The sequence below is a fragment of the Zosterops lateralis genome (assembly GCF_965231275.1).
Source record: "Zosterops lateralis genome assembly, chromosome: 2".
NCBI lineage: Eukaryota > Metazoa > Chordata > Aves > Passeriformes > Zosteropidae > Zosterops > Zosterops lateralis.
Window position 1 is genome coordinate 91,731,862 of NC_139763.1, and position 21,918 is coordinate 91,753,779.

The following is a 21,918-nucleotide window of genomic DNA, read 5'->3' on the forward strand; positions in this document are numbered from 1 at the left end:
TTTCTTGGCTTTTAAGTATCCAGAGTAATGTGTAATTGAAATAACTAAGTTTCCTGTCTTCCTTCTCATTCTTCTCTATGCTGAAAACCAGGCTTCTCACCACATCTGCTTTAGTCTGCACTTTTCTGAGGCCTGTCTCCTTGTAAGAATACAATGAATTAGATCATGAAATTAGAATTTTGGTAAAATTGTATTGTATTGTAAATTGTATTGTATTGTATTGTATTTTGATGAAATTGTATTTTGATAAGTTTTCCTGGCATGTTAAGCCAGTTTGAAATATTTCATATAAACATTTTCTTTTCCAGTTTTGATTTAGAAGGTAAGAAGTCCTGTACTGAGTCAGGTATTTGGTGTTTGTATAGCCCAGTATGAGGTCTTCAGCTGTGACAGTCACATTGCTATTTAGAGAGTACAAGTGAGGCTGGCCATTCTATGACTCACTCTCCTCCCACTTTTCTAGGATCCAGTCATCAGTCTGGGAACATTAGAGGCTGCATCCTTGTCTGCTCCCTTTAGTATCTGCTCACAATCCTGAGATAACAGATTTCCAAAGTTCTTTACCAACTATGTTGATCTTACCTGCTGCCATTGAGTATTTATTGCCATTCAAGTAAGATTTGAATATATTACACCCTCCCACTGCCATCATCTTGCACTCAGATTGAAGAGCCTCAGCCTCTTCAGTCTTTTCTTCCAAGGCAGCTGCTCTATCTTTAATCCTTTAACTGGCCATTTTTACACCTTTTAAAATTTTGCTTTGCCCTGCTCATATGCTATTCTTGTCTCCACATCTTGGTTCTTAAGACTGCAGTGCACTAAATTTTTACATATCAGGACAATTACTTTCTGCCTTGTTCTGAGTTCTTCTAGAACTGGTTGTGTCCAATACCCAGGTGACATTTCAGTGCATGTTGCACAGTGAGCCTGTAATTTCAGCACTGTCAATGATGACTTCAGGATCACTTCTTTGAATTGTAAACTCCAGCTATGAATTCAGTATGGAAACCTAATATGATTTCCCTCCCATTTATTTTTGTAGATCTGTTTACATTCTGTATTGGAGCTCATCTACCACACTTTAGTTACTTAGTTTAGTGAGGGCCTTGCAGAGTTTACAGTTACTGCCATTGCTGCTGGCTGACCTGAAAAAGCTTAGCTTTATCTGCAGACTTGGAGGATTTCACTGTGCACTTCTATCTAGGTCAGTGAAGATGTTGAATAGAATGATTCCCAGCAGTGCTGCCAGGGCAGCTCCACTATTGACTCTTCTCTACAGTGGAAAGTTGACTATTAAGTCTCACCATTGCTTCCTAGTCTTTAGCCAGCTTTTTGCCTATAATTGGATCTTTCCTCTATAGCCTTGACTTTTTGCCACAGACCATTAAAGGAGCAGTCTGAACTTTTTTAAAGTCCAAGTATGTGTTTTCCTTGGATTTCTTTTACCTGTTTGCTTGGAGTGCTGGCTGGATTTCTCTTAGCCAAAGACATATTCAACTGGTTTCAGCAGGTTATTTGCTATGCTCTTAATATTGACAGTCTTGCCATGGACAGAGGTTACATTTACCTATCTGCACCCCTACAGACTCCCACTGGAGAATTTTTTTGCAGAGCCAGTTGTTGAAGAATTTAAGAAAAACGTGCAAGTAATGAGATGTTTCCTCTCCTGACTCAGTGTGCCCCGAAGCATAGGTTTGGATAATGTCAAGTGAAAACTCAGATATAGTTAGAGCAGTCCTCAGATTTTTAACTACATTGTATTACAGGACATATTAAACCTAAACTGGGCAGATGGCTTCATGTGAATATTTATGTGACTTGCAGTTCTAGTACATTAATTGTGATGAAGTTAAGAGAAAAATTAAGACAATTGTTGAGCCATTCCTAGCACTTGTGTTACAGGTCTTTTCTGATAATGACAAGAATTATCTGTGTTAAGACTAACAAACCCCTTACCTCTTGCTGCCATTTGGGGCTTTTTTTTGGTACAGATTTACATTAGTTTTCCTAGTGGGGAAGTCTGTCTGGCCCTGACCTGTTCAATCCCAACATGCAAGATTTTTTTTTTCACAGCTGTGCTGTGAAACCAAGTAGTGAGATGATCCAGACTTGCAAATGTATATTTTTAATTAAAAAACATAGGTTGCTTTTCTTTTCTTCACTGATATTTGTAGCATAGCCACACAAACATTTTCATCAGTATGTTTTAATGTGTGAAGAATTATGGTAGAGGGGAGAGCTGCCACACTGTGGGAGGCTTTTTAATCTATTTTTTAGCTACCAGACAAAAGCAACATGCAACTACAATATCAAGCAGTAAGTTCTTATGTAAAACCCATCAAGTAAGGAGTTCTAATCATGTTCTTTATAAAAAATTGCTTCACAGTTGTGGCTACTGTGATGATTGTGATATTATTGTCATGAAGTTCACTGCTACCTTTTTCTGGTACAGTGTCATTGTTTATGTGCAAATATGTAATATGCAGTAAATGTTGACTTGTGGCCATAGGGTATGGTAATAGAATATTGAACTCCTGTAGCATTGCTTTGATCTAGAAAGACTTGTGTTGGTGACAGTAAGTCATTATTGAATCCTGATAGGAAATATGGAAGACAGCAAATTGCTTTTCTGCTTGAATTAACCTTTATGTTGCCTTCAGATTGCTCTCGTTGATGCTGAAGCTGAAATAATAGAATGTGAAAGAACAGGCATGTGTAAAACTGCAATGTATTGTACCAGTGTGTGATTACCTACTTGCAAGGGATGTTCTGGTGTCAAAGCGGAACCATCATTTTGGAGATGGGAATGATGGCTGTGAAACCCTGGAGTTCAACTTGTCTGTTGGAAGCTTACAAGCATCTGTACATTCACCAATTTTTGTCATAAGGGGAAAAATCCTGTTAAATGTTTTGTTTCTTATAATTGGACTGGCTTAAAGTGATTTCTTGAGAGATGGATTGTCTGTGTTGTGTTGACCATGGCCACAAATTAAACTGAATGTATTTTGTAGACAATGTTGTGTTGATCTCTCCTGTGTGGATTCTGTGGAGACTTCTATATCCAGTGGGGTAAATGGTAGGAGGATGGATTGTGAAATTTAAAGGAATAACTTAGAACTATCAAAAAAGTGTGTATCTAATCTGGCTGTGTTGAAAACCACTGCAGTGGTATTCTCAGGATGTTATTTTAATTGTGTAGAAATCTGTAAATGCTATCCTGGTTTGTTCTGGTGACTGATTTTTTAATTTATTTTTTTTAACCTAGTAATGTTTCTTGGATGAGCATGAAGACCCAAGATACTTTATGGTTTTGTTCACAGTTTGCAGCCTTTGTTTGGGGAGTGTGTTCCTATCTTAGCTGTAGATCTTTCTGTTTTAATATATTAAGGAAATAATGAACTTCTTGGCTTTTAGAAATGGCTGTATAGTTAATTTGACAGAGCTTTCTTGGTGCATAAGCCACATTGTGCTTCCAGGCTTTAAAGGCCACAGGTCTTGTAATGACCAAGGGCATTTCCTCCTCTGGATACGATTTCTAGTTCTGTAATAGAATGCCCTGGCTTTCTGCTCTTGAGGCCTAATTTTGTGTCTAGATTCTTTAGTGATGAAGAAACCTTCTGAAGTACTTGGAATTGTGGAGGAAGCCAATTTTTATTCATCCCATACAAGTGTGATACCTCATGTCCATTTATTCATCTGATCCTTGTTTTCTGCAGGATAGTTCCACTGCCCTGGCAAATGAGCTAAAAGTAAGGGTAGATGAAGGTCTGGTTTTGGGATAGATGGTATCAACTGTTAAACTAAAAACCCCATCTTTGAGTAAAGTCGATATTGCCATAATCTCTGGTTTTGGAAATGGGATGAATTTGGGTCTGAATATTTCCCACTCATCTACTTTTGATGAACACACACATTGACCATCTCTGATCATTTAAATATCCAAAGGTTTTTCTTTGTTGCTCTGTTTGTGATGCAGGCAGCTTGTATCCCATAGCTTGTATCTGCCGTGTCAGCTGTCAGGATCTTTGGATGTGACAAACCAGAAGGAGCAGTATTTGGATAAAAAAGTAGATTGCATTTTCAGGTCATCTTACAGAGAAAATAAGTATTTTGCAGACATTATCTCTAATTACAAAATTATGTACCAGCTCAATTACATGCTTCAAGGAAGATACTGGGAAAAGAGCTGGCTCTTTCACTTGCACACTGAATTATAGGGCTGTTGAATTTTATCAAGGATCCAAAGTGAAATATTAGATGTTTTCTTATATGCAAGTGTAAAGAAAAACAGAATCCCGGGTTCATTTCTTGGCAGATAAAGGACAATTACTGATTTGATTGTTATAAAAACATGTTTATTCAGAAGACTGTTTCTACTAGAAGAAGAAAGAATATACTTTGTCATAACTTTATCTAAGCTGAAACACGAGCAATTTTTTCTGCTTTTTGTTAGGTTTTGACACAGCTTTCTAAGATGATGAGTCTCATCTTGCCTTTGCCAAAATCCTTCTCTGATAAGTCTGATTTATGCATTCATTATCGCTCCTACAGTGCCAGGCTGTAATGTCTTAATGAAATTTCATTGTGGGTTTGTGGTTGAGTGGCTGCTACTGTGGAAAATAATTTCTATTCAAGACTTCCTGTCTCAGCCAAAATGCAAGCATTCAAGCATATTCTATATGCTCCTTTTCAAGAATTACTTTCTTCTCAACTCTTAAGTCACTGCTACTTGATCTTTATTTTATGTTGTTGCAACCCTCTCCTATTCCCAAATTCATGCTTAAGTGTTTTTGATCTTAGTTTATTTAGTCTGTGTAAAAGCACCAGTTTTGATTATACGATTTCTGTCCAATTGGAAGATGAATTTTCGAGCAAGATGAAGACTAATCCCATGTATTATAAAATGCCTGGATGCTGGATAATATGCCTTAGCCATCCTGGTCTTTGAACAGAATTGTCACTACTTGCTCCTGATGATGTTGAGATAAGATTCCAGCTTTCTACTGGAAAGAAAGATCTTGGCACTGATGAGCTTTAGAAATGTCCCTTTTCCTTATGCCTGTGTAGAAGTGGTTGATTGGCTTACTGTGTGTATTACCTTCAGATCCTGGGCTGGGTTTACAAACTCAGGAAGAAAAATCCAGAGATGTTTCCTCTGGCTTAGGAATTTCCCAAGCTACCTATAGCTGAGGTCTGGGAGAGTGTGCTGGGATAGCTATCCCTGCAAGTTTGTCCTGTTTTATACTCCTCCCTAAATACTCCTTGCTGCTGTAAGACAAGGGAAAATTGGGTCGATGAAGCTGTGCTTTCTCTGTTATGTGCTTTCTTTATCTCGATCAATATAATATTTGAGGTTTTTTTTTTGTTTGTTTGTTTTGGTTTTTTTTTTAATATGAGCCCTTTTAATAAAGAAATTGTATTCTTCAAAGTGCTTTGTTGGTTGTAGTCTTCTGAGGCAGGTAATGAAACCTTTGTCTGCAAGAACATTAGATTGTTCCTCTGTATTTGCTCTCCTTTGAGATGGATGTCTGTTATTGTGTTGAAAGTAGCCTCCTTACCCTGGACTAAGATAAAGCAGTGCCATTATTCTCCAGCTGTAACAGCAGTAGAGAAATTATTTGACTCCATTGTTTCCTTCTAGAAATGGAAATCTTTTGCATATACTCAGTCCTGGCTTCATAATACCTGGTTTATCTTGCCCGAGATTCCTGGGATGAGAATATATGCAAGAAGAGAGAAGGAAAAGCTAAGTCTTAAGGCCTGAGTCTGTTTTCCTTCCAAGACAATCAAGCTTATAATTAAGAAAGCTTGCTGCATTGCTGGCAAAAAAAAAAGCCTAGGTGCCTTCAAAACCTACATAGATTTGAGACAGCAGCCCTGAAAAAACTGCCCCTTCTGGATAGATATATGACTTTTGCACATATATATATGGATAGATAGATAACAGAAAAGTTTGTTGCCTTTGAAAGTTGTTCTTGTGTTTTTAGGCTTCTCTTTTACTTAGCATCACTTGTTTTCTGCTTTGTGATATCTTCAAGAGTGATACTGCCTTTGTCCAGTATGGAAAGCAACAGAATTTGGGAAAGGTCTGATTTTGTTATTTATTTTTTCTCTTACTGGCATAATTGAGAGGAGTTTTTGCTTTAAAAAGTAGTGCTCTCCTTTCCCTGTTTCCAGATACCTGTCTCTATTTTAGGATTTCAAGCCTCAGCAGTCTTCCTTAACAAACAATTCCAGGAACAGTTTGAAAATTTCAGCTGTATGTGTATTTTTCCCTGAAAGCCTCTGTCTGCTCATATGCTGGCAGAAGGGAATTAAATCCCCAGATGCCTGGGTTGTTCTTAAGGAAAGCATTACTTTTGTTCATGTTTTTCTTGCTGGAGAAAACTTATTCCCATTTTTAGGGTTTTATTTTAGTAAAATCTGTATATTGCAGTAAAATATTTGGAGACATCTTCTGTAGTTTGAATTATATTATTGTCCTTTCACTGGAAGAAAAATTCATATTGAAGTAGGTGTATTGTTTCTGAGAGAGGAAAAATAAACTTAGTAGGTTTAAGAAGCCATAGGAGAAAATGATACTTTCTATTATCTAAAACATGCATTTGAAGGCAATATAGTTACGCTCCAGAATAAAGGTCTGTGCTGGTGTAATGTAACTTGGTTGTTGGGTTTTTTAAACCATAGTAGAAATATTTTTCAGTTGTTTGACAGTATGATCTTGTGTTTTGCTTTGAGAAGGCAGAGGATGTGGTGCCCAGGTGCTTCCACTTTGGTTCCCCCAAGCTCCCAACTCGGCTGATTGAGTCTGCCCTTGGCACAGGCTGTCACAGCAAGGAATTGCTCTGGCTGCTTCCATCTCCTTCCTCTGCCAGCCCCAGTGCCCACATTGCTTTGGGCGGGCACCTGTGGTCCTCCGGAAGCCCTTGGGATGCCGTTCACCCTCAGACAGGAGTCACTTGATACCTGCCTAGGAGGGCAGTGAGGAGTCAGGGTGGGAGGGCCAGGATTGCCCCTCTGGAGGCAGCTTCTCCACAGGCGGCAGCTCTGCAGGGCCATTGGGTGTGGGTTTGTGTTACACTCAGCGTGGCTTTCCCGGGAGTACAGGCAGTCGGGAACAGGCTTGTTCCCAGTTCTTCCTTTCTTCAGATCTAGCAACTGCCTGTCCTCAAGATGAGTCAGTTCAGCTCGCTGATTTGAGGCTTGCTTTATTTTGGGCATGTATTAGTTTGTCAGATCAGTAGGCTAAACTGACTCATCCTCTGGCTACAAGATTGCCAGGTTTGCTATGGCAGGAACATGAAAGTGGGAAGTAAGACCATATTTTTTTGGCAGTAGCCCCCACTTTGATCAGATTACGTATAATCTGAGAATGAGCTGTAGTTTCTCTGGTTACCTTAAATAGCTTTAGAGATGTCCAATGTTTAGTTCTCTTGCTCTTTTTGCTCAACTATTTTTATTACTTAAAAAAATAAATAAATTTCAAAAGCAGTACTTGCCAGTGGTGAATAGCTTATGCATCTGGCTTCTGAAATGCTGCCTCATCTGAAATAATAGCTCCTTCCTCAAGATAGCTACTCCTGCCATGGAGAATATCTGCATTGCACTGATGGCATGCCTACAGTTTATTAATGTTAATTGAGATAACGTTCTCCTTGAATTCAAAACTGTCTTTAACCTCAATGGACTTGTTCCATTCCTGTGCTGTTCTGTGGCACAATCTAAAGCAGTAATTCGAGATGGATGCGGAGGCTGTGGAGGCTCTTAAAGGTGGTCTGTGCTCTGCAGCATGAATTGAGCAGTGTAGCACAACTTGATTTTGCTGTCTGGAGAAGAGGTTGCAATGCCTCTTTCAGTCTTAGAATGGTGTTCAGCCTCAGCTCATGGTCGTCTTAGGGATTCAGATTGGCTATTACTAATTTTTGACTGTTTTGTTCACTGTACTTCCTATCCAAGGTGGATGTTGGTTCTGAACAGCTGGCAGTTCTCTTACTCCTCCAATCTTAAAACATAGTCACCGAATGCATTTTCATAATTAGCTTCATCTGTCTTTCTCTTTGGGATTTGGTTGCTGCCTCAGATTCCAAACAATCTGTTTCTCACTGTGATTTTGATCTGTCTCATCCACTGTCTGGCCTGGACTTTGGGTCCAAGATGCTGTTTCTTGGTTGTGGAGAGAATAGCATGACAAGTACATTCTGTATTTCTGTGATGCATTCAGTGAAGCTGAAGAGAAAGAAAACATGTCAGTTCCTAATTGAACAACATAATTATGGAGTACTTGACAGAAAGGAGAAATGGCAAAGGGAAGGAGAGTCCTCTGATATTCCAGAGAGCAGAAAAATGTATTAGAATCCAGGACTCCTGCAAGGGGAGGGCTTCATCCTTTGCCCTGCCAGGAAAGCTTTGCAGGTAAAATGGGTGTTACTGTTCATCGTACCTGGGTTTCCAAGTCTACCTATGATACCCTTAAATACAGAAATTGCTCTTCATTTTTAGACAGAAATTTCAAGGTTTGAAGGTGCACCTTTGCGATAAGGATCGACTTCAAGGAGACTCGGGCAGATGTGGCACTGCTTGCTTTGTGCCCTGCTTCTTTCTCCACAGTCTGGCAAAGCTTGCGGAGGCCACAGCTACCCGGGGCTCTGCTGGCCTGGGCTGCCTGCGGAAGTGGTGACAGCAAGTGTTTCACACCCCTGGAGAACTCACTTGTGGGTTCTCTCAGTTATGTGTTAATATGCTTACAGTCGTGCTCCAAATTCTCTCCTTGATTCTCTGCTCTTGCTTCTGCTTCTCTGCACTTTTCAGTGTTAGCATTTTAGGGGGTTGGGACATTTTGGGTTTTTTTCACCTGTGTTTTTGCTGTTCCTTACCTTTGCTTTATTTTCTTCTTTCTTAAGCCTGTTTCCTTTTTGGTTCCTCCCTCCCAGCGGGGGCAGGAGCTGTCTCTTATTCCTGGTGCTGTGCCTAGCGCAGTGGGGTCCTATTCACACTTCATACTTAAGCACTGCTGTAATTAACACAACTTAAAAATGTTTTATTTAAACCTCCAGTAGGAGAATAGAGACTCCCTCTAAGATGAATTAAGATGTTCTTAATTTGTGCAAGCGTGTGGTAAGGGGGGGTCTTGGCAACTTGCAGCTACTGCAGGTGTCTTTCTGTGGGTTTTCCTTCATGGTACAGTCTTATGCATTTGAAGCCTCTTGGTGGATGCAAAGAGAGAATGAAAAGGAAAAAAACAGTGGTAATGTCTATTCTCAGGGGTCAGAGATGTGCTTGTCTCAGTGACATGTATATTTAACTGGATTCAAAAACTCAGAACAAATGCAGTTAGAGCTGAGCCAGGGAGGTCTGCAGCGAGTAGACAGCCTCCCTTCTTAAGCAGTTTGCAGGAAACTACTTTAGTGAGAGGTTTTCAGGTCATGCCAGATACTTTGATGGGAAGATTGTAGATCACCTGGGAATTCCTCAGATAAGCTGTTTATTATTTGGTATTCTTTGAGGGGTGGGAGTTCTGGAGTTTCTGACAGTGGTCATAAAGTAGGTGACCAACAATGGATTCACTCATCAGCCCTGCTGGAAGACAGCGATGGACTCGTTCAGGGTCAGCTGTTGAATGGCACTAACAAGTGGATAAACACGATCTGTTTGCAACTTGGGGTTCTGCCTGTCAGGGCTCAGTTACAGGGGTTTATAAGTTACTCCGTGTCAGCTGAACTGCTAGAGCTGTCTTTGGCAAATATTTGCTAAATCACGTTCCCTGATGATGTAAAAGGACAAATAACTGAAGGAGATTTCAAATAAGAAATCCTAGTACTGTACATGCAGAATTTCTCAGCTAGCAATTAACTTAGAGCTAAAAAGCAAAGGAGAATACTACTGAGGCCACAGTCTTATGCTCAAATGATGTCATACTGTTTCTGTTCATTCCCTGTCTCTGTCCTTGTCTCTTGTGCTGCATTTAACCTGTAAGCTTTTTAGGGCTGAAATGGCCTGATCTAAGATTATAAAAGCAAAATCTGTTATGATCGCTTTGATACTTGCTTCCTAATCTGTGGAATCACCTTATCTAAATTTAAAGTTGATTTATATAGCTAAATAGCTTTTATGGGGTGGGTTCTTCTGCATGTGGGTGGAGAGAGAGGAGAACAGAAAGAGTGCCTGCTAAAAATAACTTGTTAACAAGCATGAGACTGCTTATGAAACCCCACTGGCAGCCAGTGTTTAGATTACCTTAATTGTATGTTTCTGTGTTTTTTTCTAAAGCAGAAATATAAATGTAAGCGTTCTTGTGGATATTTTGTTTAGTCACAGAAAAAAATATTCTTTTTATGGTACTCTGTGAGGTAATTGTGTAGAATTTTTTCCCCACCTGCGTGTTAACTGCACCTCTCTTCTTTAGAAATTTATGGTTTTGGTCTATGTTTGCCATGACAGAAAGAGCACTTGAAGCAAGCTCTGTGTTAATGAGATGGTTAACACAGACCCTAAATGTGCCTCAGAAAGGCGTGGGCACCATCTTACACAGTGGTAGGAAAGACAGCTTATAGCAAAATTAATTTATTTTTCAGGCACTGCAAGTAAACATCCCTTCTGGATTCAGCTGTTTGGTTTATAAATCAGTGGGGTGTTAACTTGCTGGGATTTCATGGTGGCCGATGTAAGCAGCTGATTGCTGGAATCCCATCTGCCACAGTTGGATCCAGGAGGTCATCTGATGGCCAGTGTGATAGGCATCTGGGCTAGATCAACAAGGCTTTTCCCATCTTTCTTCCTCTAGTGTTTTTTGTTTTGTTTTTTTAAGCTGTTCAGAGTCAAGTTTGTGCTGGAGTAGAGAAGCACAACTGCGTGGCCAGTACCGTGCTGTGCTCGCTTTGACTTCCCTGGGTAAGATATAGAAACCTGTAGAGAGTCAGTGCCTTAGAACTTCATGTGACCTTTCAGTGGACATTTTAACAAGCTTACCATGTGAATGTTCTGGGACCTGCTCACTGCGCTGTTTATTCCTTAAAGGTTTGTTTACAAGTCTTTAGCATTAAGCTTTCAAAGGGAGTGAATTAGATGCCCCCTCCAAAAGTCTGTGATTACCTCTAAAGAGAGACTTAAAGCCCCAGTGGTGTTTTGAGTGTCTGAACTGGGATGCAGTAAATGCAGCTGCTGTTTCTTCTGCTAAATTTCGGTTTTTCATTTTTTTCAACAGATAAATGATAGGAAGTAAACGTCCCTGCATCTTGATGTTATTTTATGTGTTTATTACATCAAATATAGGCATACAAGGCATGCCATTACTTGTCAGAATCTGGTGGAAGTACATTTAGTTTCTTTTTCCTTTTTAGTGACACAGTGATCTCAAAAAGAGGTCACTTGAGCTACACAGTTTCGTTTTTATGATAAAGTTATATCACCTTTCTAAACTGTTTACTTTTTATTTTGTAGTGATAGGATAGTTTATTTCTCTAGACAAAAGTCAGTCAGTGGTATTCTGTTTACTTTTTGCTCCATTTTTCAGTTCTTTCCTGTATAAACTTAACACTTAGTACTTTGAATTTGCCATTCTAGAAACTGTTGAGCTACAGTTTTTTGAAGTTACAGGTTTTGCCTTCTGCAAGGTAAATTTTTTTTAAAAAGTATTATTTTTTTCAAATGATTGACATGTAAAAAGCATTGTTATTTGGTACAAGTGAAATGAACATTTTCCTTTTACTTCTTCTCTTTGTGTCCAGCTAGAGGCAATGGCAACTTTGATTTCAGGGTGTTTAGAAGCCTTTTCCCTTGGTGATCTTGGACTTGGCAGTTGTTGCAGAAATTTGTTCTGATTATTTGTCTTGGGATTGGGCTGAAGTGAATTGACACACAATTAACTGTGCATATCATTTGATCATCAGCAATAAAGTCAAAGAATGACCTGTCATGCTTCACATTCTCATTATTTATCACTTTACTGTCTTTTTGTTTAAATTGAATGCAGATTTTGGATTTTGACTGTTGTGGAAAGCAGCATATTTAATATTGAGTTATGATACCTTTGCATTAGTGCTGAGTTGAAAGAAATTATTTATGTGAGCATTGAACTTCTGTGGCCTTGTTAAGACCTGAAGAGACATCACATTCATCCTATTTCAAGCCTAGCCGTTGCAGTTCAGCAGTATTTTTAAAGAAAAGATTCCAGTCTAAAATAAAAATCTCTGTTGAAAAAATAACCATATCTTTCAGACATTTTAATAAGGATTTTTTTTATTTCTAATTTTTGTCCACCTACAGTTCTGTCTCAAACTCTTGCAATTTCTGTTTCTAGTCATTATTTGCAATTTGTCCTCCACCTGCAGATCAGAGGTCTTTCTGAAATGTCTGTTCCTTCTTCCTTTTAGAGATAATCCTCCAGCTTTCTCTTTGACTTAAATTGTTTGCACTCTTAAGTCTCAAAGTAATATATTTTTGCTGACCTTATGATGTCTGAGGCTTCTTTCCGGATCTCCAGTGTTTTGAATCATCATTGCTGAATTTCAGTGATCAGGATTGAGCGCGCTATTCCCGTAGCTGTTCAATGGGTGTGAAATAGCAGAGAGACTTTTTTGGTCTTTCTGATGTGCTTCTGCTGATACATCTAAGGATTGCTGTAGGTCTCAGTAGCAACGTGTGCTTCTGTCTCTGCTGGGATGTCTTGCAAGTCAGAGCTGGTGACTCCACTCTTTGGATGACTTTACTTGACCTGGCTGCATCGCGTGTGATCTTGGGTTCTGCGTCCCTCTGCTTCATTTGCGCCTGGGTTACTGAGGAAGCTCAGCTGCTTTTTCACTGATCATAACTCTACATCTTGTGTCTTAGTATTTTATGGCTTTTCTTTCAGGTTGTTGATAACAGCAGTAAGTGTGAGGGCAAAAATTAATGCTGGTGGCACCTCCTATTATATTTTATGTTGAACTTATGGGCTAGTGTATTATAATTTTATTAATAATCACTTTTCTTTTTTTTAATATGTGTTTCTTCATTAATTTGGGATGTGATGGCAAGTCAGAAACCCTACAGAAGTCACAATGCTTGTGCATCAATGTTTTTAACTTTCTTTTTTTTACCAATGAACCTGTAGTCTCTGACAATATGGAATCCAGCAACCTGGTGAAGTACCTTATTTGTTCTTTATTCATTATCAAAGCAAATGGTATGGTACTTAGGCCAAAATTGTTGTCAAAATAACAAAATTGAAGTTCTCTGAGTGTTGTGATTCCTTTCAAAAATCACTTCTCAGACTTCTTACTTAGCCCTTCCAAAATCATTGGGTACAAATCATGAGGTTCTTCTGATCTTAAGCAATGTCTAATGGCTGCTTTTTTATTGCAGTATTCAGTTACAGTCAGGAAATCAAGTGACATTTTCTGTGCTAAAACAAGTGTGTGTGTGTGTGTGTATTTAGTGAATGCATCTCTGTTATCTGGGTGAGGATTGGCGCACTTACAGGTTTTTGTTCAATGTTTGACCTAAACTATTTTTGGAATTCCAAGGACTCCTTTTGTTTGGAGTAAATTGAAAAACCAAACCACATCGTGTTTTGTAAGACTCCTTTCTTTGATTCCCTGAGTTTTTCTGGTTTGGTCCGTGAATGTTTGTTTCAAGAAAGCTGAGAGGGACTTTTTATAAGGGCATATAGTGATAGGGCAAGGGGGTGGGGGTTCAGACTGAAAATTTGAGATTATACATAGAAATTCTTTACTGTGAGAGTGATGAGACATTGGAACAGGTTGCCCAGAGAAGCTGTGGATGCCCCGTCCCTGAAAAAAGTATTCAAGGCCAGGTTGGATGGACTTAGAATAACCTGGTCAAGTGGAGACTCTCTGCTCATGCTTGGGGGGGTTGGAACTGGATGAGCTTTAAGGTCCCTTCATACCCAAACCATTCTGTGATTCTGTGTGGTTCTAGGGTTTTTATCTTGTACTGTCTCCCACTAGGTAACATTCATGCAGCTCACTGAATGGAGAAAGGAAGTTGTCTAGTAAAATAGTTCATAAATACCATTTTAATACTTTCTCCCCTGTACTGACTCATAATAATTAGCTTTTAGTGAAACTAACTTCTTAAAAAATGTAGTAAGAAAAATTATTTAGAAAAAGAAAATTGCTAGTGATTTCTACTGCTGACAGTCTTTCCTCAAGCATACACTGGCCACATTAAGGACTTTCAGAGCAGCTGCTGACCTCCTTCCTTCACATGCCATGAGCAGTTATCTAAGAAGTCAGGTGTTTTATTCCATAGCCTTATCTGATGATCAGCACCAGATTCTAGCAGACAGCTCAAGAAAAGTTTTCTTTTAAAACATTTGTTTCACAAAGTAGTCAGATCTTTTGACCGCCCAGTTTTCCGCGACTGAGAAGAGCTACTGCAGTTCTGATGAGCTTCCACCCCCCTCTGGTTGCTCATTTCTTTCTAGGTAGTTCTGTCAGCTGCTGGTTGTAACCTAATCCCATTGGCAGGGGCTGGACCCAGCCGTGTCAGGTTTCTGTGGAAGTGACTCCTTGACTGTATCGAGCATTGAGCAAATTAAGATGAAACAGTGTGGTGAAGCCTTATGAAGGGGAGAAGAATTCAAGTGACTTAATATTGAGCTGTATCTTAACAGGGAGGTGGCACTGAAACTGGAAACAAATCAGTGAAGATATTTAAGTGAACACAGTTACGGGGCCTCAGACATTGTACAGAGTGTGTTGTAGGTCTGTGAAGTTTTCTTTTAGGACTTAAAAACAACCTGAGTAATATCTAATGGAAAAGCCCATGAGCATTCTGGTGAGGAGGAATGTAGCAGCTGGAGGAGGGAAGCAAGAGGAAATAGGTAAAGTCAAAAGAGAGGACAAGATGGAGTTTGTAGACAGTGCAAAGGATCAAGGTTGCCTTTGAAGTAAGAGTAAAGCTGCTATGTAATCATTGTACTAATACATTGTTTCTTCACTTCAACTGTAAAACACACAGAAGAGGGCACACATATATAGTTGAGAGGAAGAAAAGGAATCTTAGATCTCTGTATGTGCATTAAAGTGTTGTTTTACTGCTCAGTCAGACACTAAACAGCTAAAGGGATGTAGGGCAGGTATAATTTTGGACTTTCTCCAGGCCCATTCAGTAGAAGGTGTGTGTGTGGGTGATCAATAGCAAAGGATGCCTTTCATGGTCCCTGAGGACTGAAGTGAATTTTATTGAATGACATCTCATTTGGCACAGGCCAAAAGTGTACATGCAGTACACTTACAGATGGTCACCCTTGAGCTTAGGAGTAGGAATCTGTAGCTGGTAGGGTATATATGTGACAAAATGCTTGCCCAGTAACAGGATCCCTACTCTTACCTGGGTAAAAACGAAAGCATCTGCCACCCATGTGGTTTGTTTTTTGGTTTTATTTTGAGATGCAAAAATAGGGTTGTAGCTTGCACTGATGATCTGTGGTCTTCTAAGTGGAGTATGCTCATTTCTTCCCACAAACTGATGGGTATTGTCTGTTTTCAACAGTGCTTTCACTGATTTTACCTAATGTTTGTGATTTGTCCTGTGTGTTCATCATGTGCTAAAGGTAGAATGTGAACTAGATCAATCAGAGCGCTGATTGAATGTCTGGATTTTGTTTTCAGTTTCACATCAGAATTTTGGAAAAAAGAAGCCCCAACCCCAAATACCACATCAGGGATGTTAAACATTAATACTGTATGAGGAAATGCTTTAAGGGTTTCCATGAAACATACCAAATGCAAGTACACAAGTGTAGTATAGTGTGATAACTATTTTTCCTTATGCCTTACCCTGCATATTATAAGGGTGGCTGGCATAGATGATGATTACAGTGTCACATGAATTTGCTTTTTGGTTACAGTAAAGCAAGGTCATATTGCTGTTGGCCTTAGAAAGCAGCAGATTCTGGACATGTGCTGGTGATGCTTTTCATGTGAGCTGCGCTATAAGAGCTGTTTAATATTTTGCTATTTAGTCCTTCCTTATTTAGTTTTTCTATTTAATGTCCTAGTTCTGTTGTAGACGTTACAGTCAAAGGTGTTGAGTGTATTCAGTGTTTGGCAGTGCCTGCCCCTGCACTGGGGACACAGAGTGTGACAGTCCTAAACAAAATAAGAGGTGAAGGGAATGAGATGAGAACTGTCTAGGCTTCTCTTTAAGACTTGCTCTGGTATAATGCTTCTTGCTGTTAGGAATCTGGAGGTACTGCAGACTGCTGGGTAGGGCTGTTTCCTTTCTGCTATCTTCCATCATGCTGAGGCTAAACACAGCATTTCTGAAAGCTGTTTGGTGAACTCCTTTATGTGCTGTTTGGCTGGCAAGTCAGTGCTCGCTGTGCAGACAATTAAAACTGGGATAACCATTCTGAACTGTGTGTGATCTTGTGAGCAGTACCTACATCTATTTGGTGGGAGGAGCGGCAAGATGGGCCTGGTGCCTCTGGATGCTGCTGTGATACAAACACATTATTTGCATACTTTGAGCAGCAGTGAGATGTTTTATTCTTGGAGATCAAAGCTGTCAAGGGTGCAATGGGACTTCTACCCCTCTAGTCCCAGGTTCAGCAATACTGAAATAAATATAACTGAAACTCTAACAGGCTTAACTTTTTAAAGATTGGAGTCTTTATGATGTGTTTTGTGGATGGTTTGCAAAAGCTGTTGTTTCCTAAAAGCAGGAAGCCTGGAGAAAGCTCTAAGCCTTAATGCTCTGTAAATTCTGGTAAAGAAACAAAGTAATTTTTGGTGTAGTGTTTTAAGTGTCAGTGCATACACTTCTAAGCACTGATGATTTCAGCAAGTTTAGTTAGGAGCTGTTTTCCTGTGGACTTAAAGGAAAGTGTCTAAAGCTGACTGGTTTCTCATTTGAGCTCAGGAAAAGTTGTCTGGGTGACTGCAGCTTGTGGGCTGCACATTGGGATGAAACACTTGTGGTCTGAAATTCCGGGTTTGCTTTTGTGGACAAGGAGGTCCCTGACAGAGCTGCAGCTCTGAAGAAAGTCCTTAGAGTGGATCTCTTGATATCAAGTGCATAAAATCTCAATCAGTGTTGCCAAGGACAATTATTTTTATCTGTAAGAGTTCATTAGTCTTGATTTTTTGGAAAAATGGAGAACAAAACTTATTAACAATAATCTCAATACTCTGGTCTAGTGAACCCTGCCAAAAAGAAAAAAAATATGCCCCTCAAAATTGAGCAGGTAGAGGATTACCTTTTATTTGGTGAGGATTGCTCTAGTAAAGCAAATGTAACTTATTTGTGTATTTGATGAGTTAGAATGCTAATCATAGAATAGTTGGGCAAATAAAATGTATTGCTGCTATGAGAGTTACACTTTCAAAATGTTTACAAAAAAAAAAAAAAAAAAAAAAAAAAAAAAAAAAAAAAAAAAGGCATTTCTTTGTATATCCGGCTTCCTTTTTTTATTTCTTGCAGTTATCAAAGAGGAGAGTGAATTTTCCACACAGCTAGTATGAGTCTGTTTATGCTTCTCTCTCTTCCTGTAAGGAGACATTCATCTTTCTAGTGTTCTTTCTACCCCCTGCCCCATTTTCTCTCCAAGTCTATAAATTGGCATCCCCACTTCTTGTGACTATTATGGGGAAGGGCTATAACTACTCTGTATTGCTTGGCAAGTAATTGGTACCCTTAGCACTAATGTACTTTATTTATATTTGACTTGTTAGTTTGTTTCATGGAGTACTTGTAATCATAAAAGGAAACAATTTGTAAGAACCTAAAAGGCAACATAGGAGATGAATAGTAGTTAATGTGGATTTTTCAGGAGAAAATAGTTTCAAGCCACCTGCTTTTCTTCTGCATCTTACAGGTGCAGAAGAAGTAGTAGTAGATGTAGATATCCTGACTCTGAAGTTTTCAAATTAATTTTCTCATGGGAAATCTAGGAAAACAATGGACTAGGGGAAATCCCGTGAAAGGCATATAAAATGATTTGATTATTTTGTTTGAGCATAATAGGAGGTTTAAAAAAAATAGGATGAGATATTGCATGGATTTTTACAGGGCTTTTAGGCAGTCTCATAGGATTCATCAATTTTCACCAATTTCTTTGGTAAATTTCATGTAGCATCAGGAAATGGATCTCTGGATAGTGACTGTGCTTGAAGGATGTGCCGAGCTGGCAAGAGAGTTCAGTACCCTTGGATGCAGTTCAAGTGCAGAGTATTAGGCTTTGGTAAGAGCAGTCAGGTGTGTAAGTGGAAAGAGGATGAGGATTGGACGGGCAGCAGCTCCGCAGAGGAGAGTTTGGTACACAAGCTGATCATGAGGCTGCAGCATTGCACAAGCTGCAAACATTGTGCTGGGCTGTACAAACAAGTGTGTTGTAAGTCAGCACAAGAAGCTGCCAGCATGCTGAGTAGAGCTGAGACCAGCTTCCTTTGCAGAGTTTGGTTTTAGGTCCTGCACCTGAGTAGTTTTTAGCAGTGAGGGGAGGGGTTCCCCAAAGAGAAATAACTTCTCAATCATAATAACTTTCTTTGCAATAGCCCTCATATATGAAGGAGGCAATGGGGGGAAGGAGAACAGGGATGAGTTGTGCCATTTTTTTCCATGCCCTTTTGGAGCAGAACAAGGGGCATTTTACCTAAACTGCACTATAGCTATTGATCAAGCTATCTGTTGGAAAGATTTTTCTAAATGCATGAGAATTGAAGAGAATACCTGGAGAAAGTCGTGAAGAGAAGGTTTGTTAATAAGCAGATGTGATGAGCATTTCTTGAGATCAGTTTCTGTGGAATTGTGGTGACTGCTGTAGAACAGCAGGTTCTGGTTTTTTCTCACAGCCCTGTTTGGTTCTGTAGCCCAAATCTGAAAGGCTCTTTATTGCAGCTGAAGGGCAAGAAATGCCCAGAGTGTGCTTGTAAAATGCCTAAAGCTTTGCTGCTATTATGAACAAAATCAGACTTTGAACAGGGTGGAGCCCTGTTGGTATTAACAGTGGGGCTGAGAGTAGGTGATAGTGCCTTGGGTCTTTTGATGGGACAGGGGCTGGGCAAGTGCCTGTGAAACCCAGAGCTGCTGTATCTGCACCACAGCACACTCACCTGGGCAGCTTCCAGTGCCATCCTGTATCCTGAGCACTGTCCCTGGCTGTGTTGTGGTTCATCTCGAGATACCAGCCAAGTGCCTGCTGTTGTCATCCTTCTCCCCCTTCCTCCCCTGCCCTGGCAAGTGCCTCCCTTCTTTGCAAGGAAGTCCAGACATGTAAGGAGGGAGGACCAGGATGTGCCATCTGATGCAGCCCAGGTTTCGCTTCAGGTGCACACAGCGGCTTTGACAAAGATTATGCTTCCTAGTGCTGCAAGCTGAAGCTTTGCATGTGGGTGGATTTGTAACAAACTTAAAGTGATCCTGGTTTTTGTTGCCAGATCACAGTGCTGTAAAGATCAGAGTGCTGATCTGAGGTCATACTGGCAGTTTGGTTTCCTCAGTTATATGAAATAAATGGGAAAATACTTCATTTTGGTAATGCAAACAACACTGTGTTTAATATCACTTACTTGGTAATAGATGTAGGCATAAGTACTTGGCTTCTTTGTGCATTACATTTTATTGCTCAGTTATTTGCTTCAGGAGAGCAAATTTTTGTTAGCAATAATCTAAATGAAAAATTGTCACCACTTAATATATATTGGTAAAACACTTGCTTAATGTTTGCTTTGCATTTTGTCAGAGGTTTTCTATTTTTCTGTGTAATATTGAAGTACATATACTGATCTAAATCTTTGTCTTACCCTCATGTGTTTTAGTCTTGATGGTCATCTTGCTTATGCATGTATTTTGATTATTTGTGTATCTCTTGCTTTGCAGGAGACAAAGATGGCAGCAAGGTGACTACAGTAGTGGCAACTCCTGGACAAGGTCCAGACCGACCACAAGAAGTCAGCTACACAGACACCAAGGTGATTGGAAATGGATCTTTTGGTGTTGTGTATCAAGCCAAACTCTGTGATTCAGGAGAGCTTGTGGCCATTAAGAAAGTCCTGCAGGATAAAAGATTTAAGGTGAGCCTATGCATAAGTTCATAGTATTTTCCTGAATGTTATCTTCTTTTCCATGTCTTTGATGGCAGTGTTTTTGATTTTCTTAATTTATTTTCACTGGAGCACATAAGTACACATAAAAATTTTTGGGACTTAAGATTAAACAGATGGATTATGATAAAGCAGCAGTTTAACTTGAAAATCAGTGAGTCACTATGATTATTTGTATTAGTGCAAATCAGGAAGCTAAAAATCCTGATTAGATGTGCCGTTTCCAGGTTGCAGACCGGATTTCTCAGACAGTGAGCTGTGGAAACAAGGGAAAAGCTTGTCTTAAGGTTACTTTTTTCTAGCATAAACTCTTCTGCAATCATTAGTAATTAAACTGCTGGAAGGAATAAAAGCCTTTGGGCTTTGTTCTTAGTTGCTTCAACCTATAATGTTGAAGGCTCTATTTGAGTAAATCAGGAGTTGTGAAGGTCAAGCAAGAAGATAAAAATACTAAGCCCAGGGCAGTTTGGGCTGAAGATCACTTAATTCTCTTGTTACCTGATTTATAAACGTGTTATATCCTGGTGGTTTTAATACACTAGTGATCCTTTATGCTGGATTAGTAGCCTTCCAAAGAGAAATCTTTTTATCTAGTGATTTTTAATCTAAATAAAAGTTAAGAACCGTAAACCACCTCGTCATTTCTGTTAGTCCTCAGCTTGGTACTTAATGTACTTGACTGCTTTCCCTTATAAGCAGGTGGTCTGCAGATCAGCTTGTGCAAGCAGTACGTGATAGCAGAGGTTCTGGCTTTAACATTTCTTGTTTTTACAGTAGGACCTCATGCACAGCTAGTTTCACTGGTAATATTTGTAATTTGTGTCCTTTTTTGGTAGCAAAACCATTGTTTTGAAGTGTTTCAAAGGAACTCATATATGTCTTCTCCTTGAGTCTTCAAATTTTATGCTATAATCAGTATATCACAGATGCCTTAGATGAAAAATGGGAAAGATACATTTAAAGTAATGCAGAATTGTTTACCTCTACTTGAGGAAGGCATATAAAGTTCTTACATAGTTCTTACATCTGAGTTATTTCTGGACTATTTTATGGGTTGAAGGTAATTAGTACTTGGGAAGTAGGGAATATGATGTAAGAGTGCCTTATTTTAGGAGAATAAAGAAGAGGTGAAACAGAAAAGGAAAAACAAATTCTAAACTTAGTACTTAAAAGGAGCTTTTTGGTCTCTTCCAATTGCATAGGTTTAAGGGGGAGGGTCAGGATATTTCCTATACCCTGTCAAGCTTGGTAGGTGTCAGCTAGTGCTTTTGACAAGAATCTTTGATTTCTTTAGTCTCTGGGGTTTTGCAGTGTGTAAAATGAAAACTTGGCCAAGCATTTTAGTTCCTGACATCAGATATTAATAGTTTGTGACATCTCACTTTTTAAAAATTAATCTCTCTTGGGAATCTAGAGTTAAATGTTGGTCTTTGATTGGTTTTTGTTTTGGTAGTTGGTTCAGTGACATTTTGTTATCTGACGATGTATCTTTTTATTTTGGACTGTTTCTTTAAGTGATTAAAAATAATTACAGCTCTTGATTATTAACCCTTTCTTTGTTAAAACAAAACATCTAAACTGAAAAGCTAAGTAAGGTATTTCCAGTTTGGACTCTGAATTAATTGTTAAACATTTGATAATACAAGCTGAGAACATCCAATACCTGGAGTCTTTAATATCCCTAAACCAGGTGTAATTTATTGTTAAGTCCATATGTAGGTTTGCAGATAGATAGCATTAATTTAAATATTTTTTAAGCTTCATAATTTGCATGGGTAATATCTGCAGTAGTACCCAAGTGATGCTTTTTTTTTCATATTTTTATCCCAAACTTTTATCCCAACTGCACAGCATCATTTACCTTTGGTCTAAG

The 21,918-nt window shown here is 39.2% G+C and overlaps 1 protein-coding gene across 1 annotated transcript in view; it reads left to right on the forward strand.

The window, feature by feature from the left end:
- The window catches only part of GSK3B (glycogen synthase kinase 3 beta), a 145,137-nt gene that overhangs the window by 34,988 nt on the left and 88,231 nt on the right, over window positions 1–21,918 (forward strand). The window contains exon 2 of the mRNA XM_083855080.1: window positions 19,822–20,015. Coding sequence (XP_083711206.1) covers window positions 19,822–20,015 — 194 coding nt within the window. The remainder of the gene's footprint in view (window positions 1–19,821; window positions 20,016–21,918) is intronic.